The following is a 13903-nucleotide window of genomic DNA, read 5'->3' on the forward strand; positions in this document are numbered from 1 at the left end:
CTTCTGCAGCGCTTTTAAAATGTGTTTTGATTAACCGATTCTTGTCCTTCCTTTTAGCTATTTTGTAACTTGTGATGTCAAAGGTCACATTAAATTCTATGATGGCCAGCTGCAGCTTGTGAACTGGTACAGCCACTTTAAACTGGGACCCATCCAATCCATTTCCTTTTCCAAAAACCCTCCCAGTCTTGCCAGCAACAACTCAGACTACTCCAGTTCTTGTACTATACATGGTCAACCATTTATTATCAGGTGAGAGTCCTTCAGTGATGGCTCTAATCAACTGATTAATAAGAAACTGTTGAAAGGTTCAACTAGTAGTCGACAGATTTTCTTTGTTGTGCTTTGGCTGTATCAGAATGGATTTTAAATCCTAAATCTAGTTGTGTGTGAAATTGTCAATGCACGTGGTTCAGGTGTTAATATACAATATGATGGGTAGGTGAGGTTGCCCATTGTACTGTCTTCTCTGCAGGAAGGGCTGCAGATTTTCACATTGGTCATCTTGATGCAGAATCAAGCCTGTCCATCACAGACAAGGGGCAAGGGGCTGTCCCACTGCTAGTTCATTTTTGCCTCCCCAGTTGCCTGCAGCCTGAAACAGAGCTTCCTTATGCAGAGTTTTTAGACTCTTATGGCAACAGTTTTAAATTTCACATGTTCTCTAGGGAGCTGTGGGGCATAGATAGACTCCTCTGTAAACCTGAGTTCTGCCTCAGGGAATAGGTATTTTCCCTATTGATCTCCTCTGTCTGGTTCCTCCTCCTGAGTAATTGCGGTAGTTTCCTGGCACTGGCAGCCCCTCTGGGAAGTAAGAAGTGGTGGAAAAGCAAAGGGAAAGGTTAAAAGACGCTCCTGCTCTTAGGGTCCCATCACTAAATGAATAGATGGAGATTCAAGCTAGCAACCTCTGCAGACCTTCTGCCTAACCAGGAATTACAGCAGCTTCTTTTGGCCAGGCAGATACACAACCCCCCACCAGCTCTGGCACACCAAGCTTCACGCCAGGACAAGTGACTGAAAGTCTCTCCTGCCCCACAGGGAAAGTCAGAGCAGGCTGACAAATGCTAAAGAGAGGAGGTGTGGTCTGAGCACAGGACTGAGGCCCAGGAACCACTGGTTTCTAATGCCGACTCTTTTTCAAACACTGTTCATGGCTTGCTAAGTTCCTGACTCCACAGAGAGTCCCTGTGTTGTCAGTGAGTGATTCCTGGGCAGTACAGTAAAGGGTGGCAGAACTCAGCTCTGAGAAAGGACTTCAGGATTTGGCACTTTCATTGGGGCCAGTCTCTCACATTGCAGGATGGCTGATAACCACTTCCTGATAAGAGTTTAGTAACCTGTATGCATGGTCAGTTGTTTGGTTTATATATCTTTGCTTATGTATGTGCAGAAACTGAAGTCCAGCTGCACTAAAGACACAGCTGAATGAATGGATGAGCAGCCATTCTTTCCATTGTTTTAGGGAGCAATCATTCCCTAAATTACTGACAAGAAATTAGCCTGCTGTGTAAGTGGGAGGGAAAAGAGTCCACCTGCCTGATTCATCAAATTGTGTTTGTTTCTTCATGTTAACAGGAATTTTATTCTCTCCACGTTGGACGCGACAGTGCTTCACATTACAGCAGAGGGGACAAAACTGGAAAAATTAATGGAGGAGGCCAAGGAAGCTGTTAATGCCATTGCTTGCCACCCTAGCCAGCCTCTCATTGCCATAGGAAGTCACTGTGGGCTGCTAAAGGTGTGGGACTATATGCAGACAAAGTATCTCATTAGCCGAATCTTTATGGGGGCCAGTATTCAGTGCCTCTCCTATGACCCTGAAGGTATTTTTACCTTGAGATCTCACTGAACATTGAGCATCAGGTTTCCTGAGATGAGTGATCCGTACAATAATTGTTCTCTGATGTGTATTTTAGGTTCTTTTCTGGCGGCTGGTTTTACTGATGGAACCGTTTACATCCTTGATTCTATTTCATTAGAAGATGATTGCAAAGAGTTCAAATACTCAAGAGGCCCAGTAACTCAAATAAGCTTCTCTCATGATTCCCAGTATCTTGCAACTGCTGTAAGTTTTTCTCAAGATATATGTATGTTCTCCTTGCAGCACCTTTTGGTGGGACTGGAACTTACAGGCTGTGCCATGATATGATCCTGAAAGGAGAACAGGCAGGAACGCTCTCCCTCTTTTAAAGCTCTCTTAAAGCTGTGACTTTGTAAAAATGGCACCTTCCTCCTCAGTGTACCTGCTCCCTGTCTCTATATAGAGCCCTACCAGCTGATTCTAGTGACAAAAATAAGTGTTGACATCTCTTTACTCCTCTGATCCCTGCAGTACTAGCGATGGGAGAGTGAGATGGAGTCTGGTCTGGCTCATGTATCATCAAAAGAATTGTGAACTCACTTTCATATTTCAGTGCACAGATGTAACTGGCAGTATTTGAAGGCAATGAGGTTGCATTTGGAGTGCAGAATCTTAATTACTGATGATGATACATCCCATGGGGGCTGGAAGTTAAGAAAAATATATTTTTGTTTGTAACCTGATCACATTTGCTCCAGGCTCACAGAGACAATCAATATAGAGTTTCATGATGCCATTTTTACATCTCCTTTCCAGAGCAGAAGCCCACTCTAGTATACCCCTGGGGTTGGTCAGTGGCTTCCTTTCAGGCAGGGCTGAAGAGTTGTTCTTTGTTATTTTAGTGTTGGTTGGTTCTGTTCAGATCCTTTCTCCCAATCAGGTTTGTTGTTGTTATTGGCATTCTATTTACCTCCTTTTCCTTGTGGCTTATACAGCACATAGTTAGAAAGGCATGTGGGCCAGACTAATGAGCTAAGAAATGCTAAGAATTTCCTTGACAGCTGGGGGAACACAATAGAAGTGCAGGCTGAAGATCAACTAAAATATTTGTATTGTCATTTTAGGATGAAAAATATACAGTGACTGTTTACAAAAGAATACTGAAAAATGGTGAAAGATGCTGGGAGCATCTAGCAGGGCTTCATTCACATTATAAACCAATTCGAAGTATACTATTTGGAGTCCTTTTAGACAGCGATCAACCAAGGCTCTTAAGCCTTGGGGAGGACAGGCTGTTGGTAAGTCTGCTTAAAAGCATGCAAGGCAGTAGAGTTTACTGGTTAGAGCAGGGGCTTGGTGGCAGGACTCCTGGGTCCTATTCCCAGTTCTGACTCAACTTGCTGTTTGACCTTGGGTAAGTTACTTTAGCTCATCTGGGTCTCAGTTTACTCATCTGTAGCCTGAACGTTTCCAGGCACCACTGAAGATGTTGGGTTTCATGTATGAAACCCTGTGTGTCTTAGGTCCTGGCTGTGTGAGAGACAACTCTCCATCCCACCATTTGAGAACAAATATGCCCCTATCATTGATAGTCAGTGGGCTTGTCCCTTTGCACGTCTGGAGTTGGCAGCTGGGCATTCTCAGTGAAGGGCCCTTGACTCTGTCACCTGCTCCCTCTCTTAGCCAGGTAGACTCTCACTTTGAGCTTCACTTCATATTGCAAGACCTGTCTAGTTACTGGGGGTGAAAAACCTTCCCCCAGGCTCCATACCAGTTGCCTTTAGAGCAATGAAGTTTCATTAGGGCAAGACTTACCCCCTTTGCCCCCAAGCTGCAGAGCAGCAAAGGGTGCAATGGACCCAATCTCTTGTTGCACCCTTCTCAATGGGAGGCAATGGCCAGTTGATGCATGTAGCAGCGGATACACCAGCACAGGCTTCCAAAGCCTACTGTGAAGGAACAGTGTCCCTGTGATGTGTAGGGGGCCATACGCCCCTGCACAGGTTCCCCACATTCTTCCCACACCCCTTCCCCCAATGAACTAACACCAATTCCACTGCAGTCAGGACCCTCCACAGCCAGGGGATTTACACCTCCAGCTTTGGCTGAGGGTTCAGCAGGGAGCTGAGTTTCTTTTGCTGTGGAGTTCTTATTGTGTTCCCCGTAACTGACATTGCATCAGCTTAGTGAGGTTATAATCCATGTGATTTTTAATAATTATGGATACATGAGCAGAGGTTGCAACAGTAACATTTTATAAACCTCCAAAAATCTCCTCTCCTACCATGTAGGGCTTTTGGGGATGTGAATTCATTAGCATTTGAAAAGCACACTCCAATCACTAGTGTAAAGCAAAAGGTACTAGGGAGGAGCAGACTACCATGAATGCTGGCAAGTCTGTGCAGCTGTTTCACATGGATCTTGTTCATTGTGTTCTATTCAGGTGGAGTATGATCTAGGCAGCAGCAGTAAAGAATACCTGGCAGTCCTGCGAAGAGACCGCATTGAACAGAACGCGGTCCCAATGTGTTTGGCCTGGTACCCTCCCTTCACTCCAGAAGCTTTTATTCTCACTGCCAATAATCGGTACAAAATGAAGTTGTATAATGCTACGACTAAAATGTGCAGGTAACTGGGAAACTCAAATCCTGGTTTATTTTCACAGTGAGTCAAACCTTGCTCCCCTTTCCCCCAATCTTCTCCTCTTGGTGTGCACCCAAGATCAGTGGACACTACTGAAGGATTTGGCCTAATGGACTTGCAGAGAGTCAGAACTGAGAATAGAAGCTCAGAGTCCCGAGTGCCTCGGCTCTGTTCAAACCACTGGACCCAACGTTCTTTACTAAAAGAGGAGGGAAATTGTGATCATGATAGAGTCCTGCATAGCTCCACTGATTTCATTGATAAAGCTGTCTGTGTTATCAGGCTACTGTACCCCCACTTCGACTGTGCTAGCTACCAAAATATCAGTTCAGAAGGTTTTCCCTAGTTACAACAGGAATCTTGCCCTGGCCAACAAAGCTAACTAGCAGACTTTAAACCCAGATGGACCCTGTATTGGTTTTCAGATAAAGAATGTGAAGCCATCATACAGTCCAGCTCAAGTCCTCTCTCTGCTTTCCGAGCCAGACTGATGGGATCCGCCTTTCCTGTCTCACTGCTACAGCTGCCCAAATATCCTTTTACCAGAAGCCGAAATAGTCCAGGTTCTTAATAGAGCACATCAAATACCTGGAGATAGATTTTGCTGGATGGATGTAACTGTGGGCAGAATTCAGCTCTTAGCTCCCCCTTAAAAGTTTCCTGTGGCAATGACTGATCACTGTATAACACAAGTTAATGGAATGGAAGCCAGCTCTCACAGAGGACACACTAACCATCCATCGAGGATGTTAGTGACTAAATTAATCACAGTGTTTGCAGAGATGATCCAAGAGAGTGGTTCTTTAAAAGCTCCTTTTGCCAGCTTGCCCTGAATGCTAACCCTCTGAGATTATTTAATGATGTGTGATTGTTGTCAGAGCCTAAAGAGCTGGATGTGTTGGAAGCTGAGCAGTTCATTCTTCAACCAAAAGTGCAGAGTCCCCAGGGGAAGCCGATATTTGATCTAGTGGGAGCCAGGCAGCTTCAGTGAAGGCCAATAACTGAATGAGCCATGGAGACCAAACTTTTCTCTTACTCCCAATGGTGGCCCTTCCAAGGAGAGAGACAGGGCAATTGGAGTAGAAGATTTTGGTCTCTAGAGCTGTCATCTTGACACCTTTCACCAGCACTAAATTCACACTCTCACACCCCTATACACACACACATGCCCAATCCCATATTTGGGCACAGCAACATTTGTGTGAAAAAATGGATAAGATCAATAGAATAAATGAAAATGTTGTTTTCCTTTAGAAAGACACTTCTGGGGCCAACCTATGGGTCACCTCTTGAGAAGATACAAATCCTTCCAGCAGCAAACAGTCAGGATCCACAGAAACAATATCTGGCCTATATTACAAAAGATAAGGTACAGAGTTCCTATATATTTATGTCAGATATGCTTTTTGGATTGTTTTGCATAACATTGCATTTGTACCTAAGGGAGAAATACACCAGATATTTAAAGGGAGGCAGTGTTACCAAGTGGATAGAGCACTGGACTATAATGAGGGAGACTTAAATTCTATCCCCGGCTCTGCCATCAGGGCCAGCTCTAGGTTTTTTGCCACTCCAAGCAAAAAAATGTTTGGCTGCCCCCCACCCCAGCCCTGGGCTACCCCCCGCATCCCCCTGCCGCCCCAGCCCTGGGCTCTCCCCCCCCGGACCCCCAGTTGCCCCAGCCCTGGGCTCTCCCCCCCCCCCCCGCACCCCCAGTTGCCCCAGCCCTGGGCTCTACCCCCCCACCCACACCCTCTGCTGCCCCAGCTCTGGGCTCCCCCCTTCCCCCCCACCAGTGCCCCCCCACCCACAAACCCCGTGTCGCCCCAGCCCTGGGCTCTTCCCCCTCCACCCGCACCCCCTGCCGCCCCAGCCCTGGGCTCTCCCCCCCAGTTGCCCCAGCCCTGGGCTCTCCCCCCCCCCCGCACCCCCAGTTGCCCCAGCCCTGGGCTCTCCCCCCCCCCGCACCCCCAGTTGCCCCAGCCCTGGGCTCTCCCCCCCCCGCACCCCCAGTTGCCCCAGCCCTGGGCTCTACCCCCCCACCCACACCCTCTGCTGCCCCAGCTCTGGGCTCCCCCCTTCCCCCCCACCAGTGCCCCCCCACCCACAAACCCCGTGTCGCCCCAGCCCTGGGCTCTTCCCCCTCCACCCGCACTCCCTGCTGCCCCAGCTCTGGGCTCCCCCCTTCCCCCCTACCAGTGACCCCCCACCCACACACCTCCTGCCGCCCCAGCCCTGGGTCACTGGTAACTCGCTCCCAGGGCGGGTCATTGAGCAGGAATTTTAGATGTGCACAGAACACAGACAGGATTGGTTCCCATATGGTTACAGAACTGCAGTAAAGTGGAACAATTTTCAGCTTGTGTGATTGGAGGATATCTGGAAGCATATTATAAGACTGTCCTCCATAAATGAGGAAAAGTTAAGGTGCCTTTATTATTCTTTTGTTCCACTCTTTCTTTCTATGGGGAATTTGCCAATGCAATATCACTGTCTTCCTTTTAAACAAATAAAACTAAAAAAAAAAAAAATGGCAATGGCTGTTGAAAATAGCAATTCCAGTCCTAATAACCACTGGGGAGCATTTCTTGCTCAATTTTATCCTACTTTTTCTACAGCAAGTTACAGTGAATCAGTATATTTGATTTGGGAGAAATGAAGTAACAGCTGCCCGAATTGAGCTTGAGCACTCCTGAATGTTGAGGTGTTCAAATCTGGAGAGCAGGTGCTAGATTCCCTTTCTGAATATTAGCTAAATCTGGAAAGGAAAAATCATTTTCTGCTTCCATGGCTCAGACGTGGAAATCCTCCTACGTGCCTGGTTCTGTATCTAAAGCTGCCCAGGTCCAGAGCCTCCCCTCCCTTACTTTTCATTTTAAATGCTAGTGGGATCCACGTACCTCCCTTGCTAGGCTTCAGATAGAGAGGGGCACTGTCCATTTAGTCCACCCAATTCTTTCTTTGGGGGCTGCACGGTGAGGTCACACCAGTATCCCTAATCCAGTCTGGGGATGTCTTCAGAAGGGGATAGCTGGGCCAAAGCCTTCTACTCCTTGGGCACACTTGTTCCCCGTTCCCAGGGCCACCCCGCTCTAGCAGTGAGCTCTCCATTCACAGCAAGCTGCAGCATGAGGCTTCAGCTACCTCACTCCCTCCACCTCCCTTTCCTGTTGGTAGCGGCTAAGGGAATGCTGGAAAATGTAGTTCTTTCCCTGCTCCAGGGCTGGCTGTATAGGCAGGGAGCTAACCAAGGAACTACAACTCCCAAGGCCCCCTGTTGGTTCTCAGCTCCCATGCTGGATCCCTGCCACCCCTGCAAATGAGCTGCCCCAAGCACCTGCTTGCTTTGCTGGTGCCTAGAGCCGCCCCTGTCTGCCATAGCTTTGCTGGGTAAACTTGGGCAAGTTACTTCCCATCTCTGTGCATCAATTTCCCCATTGGTAAAATGCGGCTAATGATATTGACCTGCATTGAGATTTACCGATGAAAAGTGCTATTAAGAGCTAGGTATTATTCTGTTATAGTATTTATTTATACACCTGTACCCCGATATAACACGACCCGATATAACATGAATTCGGATATAACACGGTAAAGCAGTGCTCCGGGGGGGGGGGGGCTGCGCACTCCGGCGGATCAAAGCAAGTTCGATATAACGTGGTTTCAACTATAACGCAGTAAGATTTTTTGGCTCCCGAGGACAGCGTTATATCGGGGTAGAGGTGTACTACCAAATATTTCTATAGTGCTCCTCGCCATATCCTGTACATGTGCGTGCATATAGTGAAACCTGCCCATAGCAACTACCCAGCATGAGAGAAAAATTCAATCTCTGGAATACTTTAAAGTGCTTGCTTAGGACAAAGGTTTGCCTGTTGTACATGCAGGTCCTTAGTGGAGGTTTCACCGTAGACATGGGAGGTTCTGAGTTTCAGGTAATCTAGTCCTGCATGTGTTCAGCAAGGCAAGTAACAAAACAAGTGGAAAGAGAGTGCAGGTCTGAAGCTGAGGTATTGGGGGGATTAAATGAAAGATGTAGGGTTGGGTGAGACCAGAGGTATTGGAAGCTGAGGAATTGGGAGTAGGAGATGAGGGGATTGGGAGGTAGGAATTGTGGAGAGGAGTTGTTTAGCCTTTCTGTTGTATTTCACTTGGGAGTCAGTTGTACTGCTTTCTATGCACAGTGGTCACCATTTAAAAAAATCAGTATTTCCCCACAGGTACCACAGTATTTCTCTATACTTTGAATAGTCAATAACTATGGTATTGAATTTTGACACCCACCCCCTTCCCCATATATGAACATTACCTGTCCCTGGCAGGAGTGCCGCCAGCTTTTCTGCCACCCTAGGTGGCGGAAGGTCCCGCCCTGAAATGCCGCCCCCCACAGAGGCAGCGGAAGTTCCCGCTGCCAAAATACCGCCGCGGTTGCTGCCCCCCAAATTGTAGCGCCCTAGGCGACTGCTGGCCCTGGTCCCTGGTGAAGAAGGAGTTAACCTCAGCTCAGCATCCCCCTCTGCACACAGCTCCTCAGGGGAGGGACTATAAACGTTGATCTTGGCAGACAGCTGGGTGAGAATGCCTTTGGGATGGGCTGGCTTCAAGCCCAGGGGTTGTGGAGCTGGACTGAACTCGAAGCCAGGAGTTTGCTGTTTCCTTTTCTGCTTGTATTCTGTTTTTTTGTTAGACATGCTCTCCTTAGAGGAAAGACCCTGTCATCCATGGATGCGTTTCCCACCAGCTTATGCTGAGCTCCCTGTGTGGTTACTGTGCGGAAGTGGTGGCCAGTGTAGAATAACACACTAGTGACTTAAAAAAAAAAAAAAGCTGCTGCTTAGGTGCTGCAAATGCTTTGGGCCCATGTTCAGACCTACTGTGAGCAGATATAACCCCAGTGAAGTCACTAGGTGGTTCCTGGTTCCACCCAGGTCTGAATTCAGCTCTGGGGATTTGATTATCTCAAAAGAGCCGTGTGAGTTATTCCTTCCTGGGTTGTTGATTTGGGTTTCCAGGTGGCAAATTCTACCCTGATATGGGCATCTGAAACCCATTAACAGAAATGGAGACAGTGTGATTACATCTGAAAGCAGAACGTGGCCCCTACGCACATAGTGTACAGGTTGGATGATCTATAGGAAGGCTACCATTAGGGCCAGCACTGCTTGTGCCCCTGAGATTCACACTGACTTGTGGAACAATGTGGTAAAACTTTAGATTTACATATTGATGGTCCCTTCCTTAGTCAGCCCTTTCGTCCACACTGGAATATTTCTGGGGTAAATCTTGCCCCATTTTCATTAGCATGGAGGTCTCTGTGCACTGCAGATCCGGTGCATTTCCACGGCACTAGAATGGACAAGATTTGAGGGCCCCATGCAGAAGATGCAGATTCAGGACACAGCCCCATGAGCTCTTGCAGTCTCAGTGCTGCAGGAGTATTTTCAGAGCAGGCTGAGAGTGGATTCTTGTCACTACAGAACCCTCCACAGTGGACAGCCCAGACTCCTAGCCGGCCTACGAGGGGGTAGAATTTACCCCTCTGTGTCACATAGGTCAAAGAGCATAAGGCTAGAAGGAACCACAGATCATATAGTCTCACCTCCTGTATACCACAGGCCACCAACACCGTCTAATACTAAAAGAGCAGAATTTGTATAAAAGTGCCAATCATCATGGAGTTACCCTTTTTCTTGGTAGGTTGGCCTGCAGATTTTGCCCGTTGATGGTAACCCCCACAAGTCCTCGGCTTTCATTTGCCATCCAGGAGGTGTCTCCAACCTTGCTAGTTCCTACGATGGATGCCATGTCTTTACAGCAGGGGGGAACGACTGCATTGTGATGAAATGGGAAATTAATGTAAAGTGAGTAAACACCAGGGAAAAGCAGAGCATGCTGTTCTCATTGCTTGTGATGTGCTCTGTCTCTTTACACAACTGTGACCAACACAGTTAAAGCATATGTCCTGTTGCCAATGAATGTATGCTTATATAGGGATATTCATCCCAAAGGATCCCATTCTGCTTCAGAAAGGCTTAACATTGAAGCCCCTAAAACTCATTCAGCCAAGAAGCATTAATATAGGTACCCTGGTGCAAGCGTGACTCTAATACCATCCTGTGCAGCACTGACACCTGCATTTCAGTGGATTCAACTTTGATCTGTTTCTTATAAAATGCCCTGCAGGATGAAAAACAATAGAGAAGTGTTGATATAGACTATCCAGTTTCCAAATGGGATGGTCTGATATTGTCCAGGAAATCCCCCATGCATTTGCAGAATGGATTTAGGACCAACAACTCTAATGCCTTGCTCATATGAGTAGACCATTTGAAGTAACTGGGACTGCTCCTGTGAGTAAGGACTGCTTGTATATGCCAGTTTTGTGCGGCCCTGGCAGCAAGCTTGGAACTTTCCTTTGTCAGTTTCCAACTGAAGAGCTGTGCCAAAAAGCTGTGCCATTGATGTCCGAGAGGGGACACCTCCTTCAAAAGCCTTTGTTTACGGCCCAAAAAGAGAGGCCATGTTTGTTGCCTTTAATGTCTGGGCTATTCATTCTGATGTGAGCACAAGGTGGGGTGAGGCTACCACAGTGCCAAGCGCGCTATGAAGAATGCCTAGATAGATAGATAGATAGATAGATGTAAACATCAACATGAAGCAAGCAGCTGCAAATGCTCTGAAACCAGCCTTTTCAGTGTAGCGTAACTTCATGTTTGAAAAAGGAGGAGATGGAGCTTACTCACTCTCAAAGCTAGAACTGAAGGATGGTTTAGGTTAGAGGGTTAGCTATCTATCTGTCTGCCTTAGGGTTTTTCATAGTACCTGTTGCCATCGTATGTAAGGTGGGAATTCATCCTCTCTTTGATCCCTGCTGGGGCTGGCTTTAAGATACTGCTGAAGAACACATTGTTGCCCTTTGGAGTGCACCTAGGGCTTTATCCCTCAAACACGCTCACTCTGCAAAGAATTCAGTTCAGACACTGTCCACTATGAATAGAGCTCCTCCTGATGATTCCCTTGAAATACCAGCCAGTTGCACAGCAGTGAGGGCACAGAGCAACTTCCGAGCTGCCAGAGCAAATGAAGCCCTGGTGGGAGAGCAGTGGGTTTATGTATTTTCTTTTTCCATTTCATCTGGCTTAATTAGGTGGGGGTCGGAGTGGGCAATAGGATGTAAATGCTCCTTCTTTATAATGGTTGGCCATAGTCCAGGCATCATTGAATTTTTATGTAATTTGCTGTTGGAGCAAGGCTCTTTATGAGCTAATTATCACTTTACTGCTGCTTCTGGTATTTTCTGAGTCTCCACTATGTTTAATGTCAAATAACTTAATTATAAAAAATCATAAAACTTGCAGATAGCATAATGGAGAACAGCACACCAAAGGTGGAGATCAAAGCTGATGCCATGCGGTCATGAATGCACCGGGATGTTGCTGATGTTATTGCAGTACCAGGCTATTGTAGTGTCTTGGGCAGTTTTCATTGTGGGAGCTGTTACTTTTCTGCATCCTGACTAACACATGTGGCACTTTTGTCTCCACCTGCCTATGAAACTGAAATTTAGATGACAGATAATGGAGCTAGAGCGGAATTTTTACATGTACACTGCATCTAGGACATTGTCTTCCACTGTGGAGAATAGAGCTCCTGAGTAACAGAGCCTAATATCTTATCGGGAAGGTGTATGTGTAATTGTTAGAGTCCGGGCACTAGAAGCTAAAATTTGATTGTTCTGTGGAAAGCTCTGCGCACTAGCCCTTTACCTGTTCAAAGTGCTGGCCTGACATAAGCTAATTAATCCCCACAACGTTCCTGTGAAGTAACACACTTTATAAATGGGGAAACCAGGACACAGAAAAGTTAAATGTCACACACAAAGACTACACACCAAGTCAGTGGAAAAAGCCAGGATTAAAACCCAGCATCTCCTGGTTCCCAGCCCTGTGCTCATTCCATTAGACCAGAGACACATGCAATAAGAATTACCTACTATACTGGGCTATTGTATGTAAAACACTGGGAAATCCTAGGATAGAAAGTGCTGATTGTTCATAGAGTAACATAAGTTTCAACAAAGTTTCAACAAACTTTCCCTGTTTGTTCTGAGTCTTGGGTGGATTTTATTTATTTGTTTGTTATAAGTTTCTATGTGGCTGGCAGCAATGAATGGAAAGAGAAACAGGACATTTTTCCTCACACGAACCCTTTCTGAGCTATCTTTTTGTTATTGCCATAGCGCTTTGGAGGCTGCTGTTTCTCTGGGCGGTGAGGATTTGATCCCATTCTACAACCTTTTGGATGGCGGCAGAGATGGTGAATTCTTCAGGGTAATTACAGTCACAGTAAACATTGTGTGGTAACAGCTGGTTAAGATGTTAGAATTAATTTATACAGGTCTGACAAATTGTGGGGGTCCAAATCTGCTTTAACAATAATTTCATTGATATGCCTTTTAGTATATCTTCAAAGAGGCTTATGTGCCATGCATGTTGAGAAACTGAACTTTGTTGTACTTCATTTGATTTTCTCTCAGGAACTGGAGGACTATTTTTACTATGCACAGCTGCGCAGTCAGGGTATTGATGCAATGGAGACCAGACAGGTGTCAACACATATTCCCTTGGAGGAAGTTCCATTTGTAATGAGAGCAATGGGGTTTTATCCGTCAGAGGAAAAGGTTTGTTTTTTACCAAAGAGAATTATTGTGTTTACAGCGTATGCGATCGGCCAATTTCTGATCTCAGTCACACCGGCTAGATCTGGAATAAATCCATGGATTTTAAATGTATTTAGTCTAGAACTACATTAGTGTAACTTTGATCAAAATCTGGCTCTGTATCTTAAAAAAAATAATAATGTATGGGACAAAGTAAAGATTCAGTACCACTAGGGGATTGGATTGCTCTAGGGCAGGGGTGGCGAACCTGAGCCTGAGAAGGAGCCAGAATTTACCAATGTACATTGCCAAAGAGCCACAGTAATACGTCAGCAACCCCACCACCCCTAGCACCTCCTGCCCGCCGGCAGCCCTGCCGATCAGCACCTCCCCTCTCCCTCCCCGTGCCTCCTGCCCACCATGATCAGCTGTTTTGAAGTGTACAGGAGGCTCAGGAGAGAGGGCAGGAAGGGGTGGGGGCCTTGGAGTAAGGGGTGGAGTGGGGGCAGGGACTGGGGTTGAGCAGTGGAAAGTTGGCGCCTGGAGCTCCAACCCCGGAGTCAGCACCTATGCAAGGAGCCGCATATTAACTTCTGAAGAGCTGCATGCGGCCCCGGAGCCACAGGTTGGCCACCCCTACTCTAGGGCTTGGTAAAAGGAACCTTTCACCTTTAGGTTGGATGGACAAATCCAGCCCAAGTCAATGGAGTTCAAAAGCTTTCATCTGTCAGGTGTTTGGTGGCCTCAGTCCAGTTCCCAGAGAGTAAGTGCTCACAGCACAAAAATCACACCCATAA

General features: G+C 46.8%; 1 protein-coding gene across 1 annotated transcript in view; it reads left to right on the forward strand.

Annotated features, from left to right (window-relative positions):
* The window catches only part of CFAP251 (cilia and flagella associated protein 251), a 30945-nt gene that overhangs the window by 11517 nt on the left and 5525 nt on the right, over positions 1 to 13903 (forward strand). Inside the window, exons 10-18 of the mRNA XM_065417862.1 lie at positions 58 to 252; positions 1579 to 1826; positions 1920 to 2068; positions 2929 to 3102; positions 4248 to 4432; positions 5702 to 5816; positions 10145 to 10308; positions 12687 to 12777; positions 12984 to 13127. Coding sequence (XP_065273934.1) covers positions 58 to 252; positions 1579 to 1826; positions 1920 to 2068; positions 2929 to 3102; positions 4248 to 4432; positions 5702 to 5816; positions 10145 to 10308; positions 12687 to 12777; positions 12984 to 13127 — 1465 coding nt within the window. The remainder of the gene's footprint in view (positions 1 to 57; positions 253 to 1578; positions 1827 to 1919; positions 2069 to 2928; positions 3103 to 4247; positions 4433 to 5701; positions 5817 to 10144; positions 10309 to 12686; positions 12778 to 12983; positions 13128 to 13903) is intronic.

Source organism: Emys orbicularis, chromosome 16 (assembly GCF_028017835.1).
Source record: "Emys orbicularis isolate rEmyOrb1 chromosome 16, rEmyOrb1.hap1, whole genome shotgun sequence".
Lineage (NCBI taxonomy): Eukaryota > Metazoa > Chordata > Testudines > Emydidae > Emys > Emys orbicularis.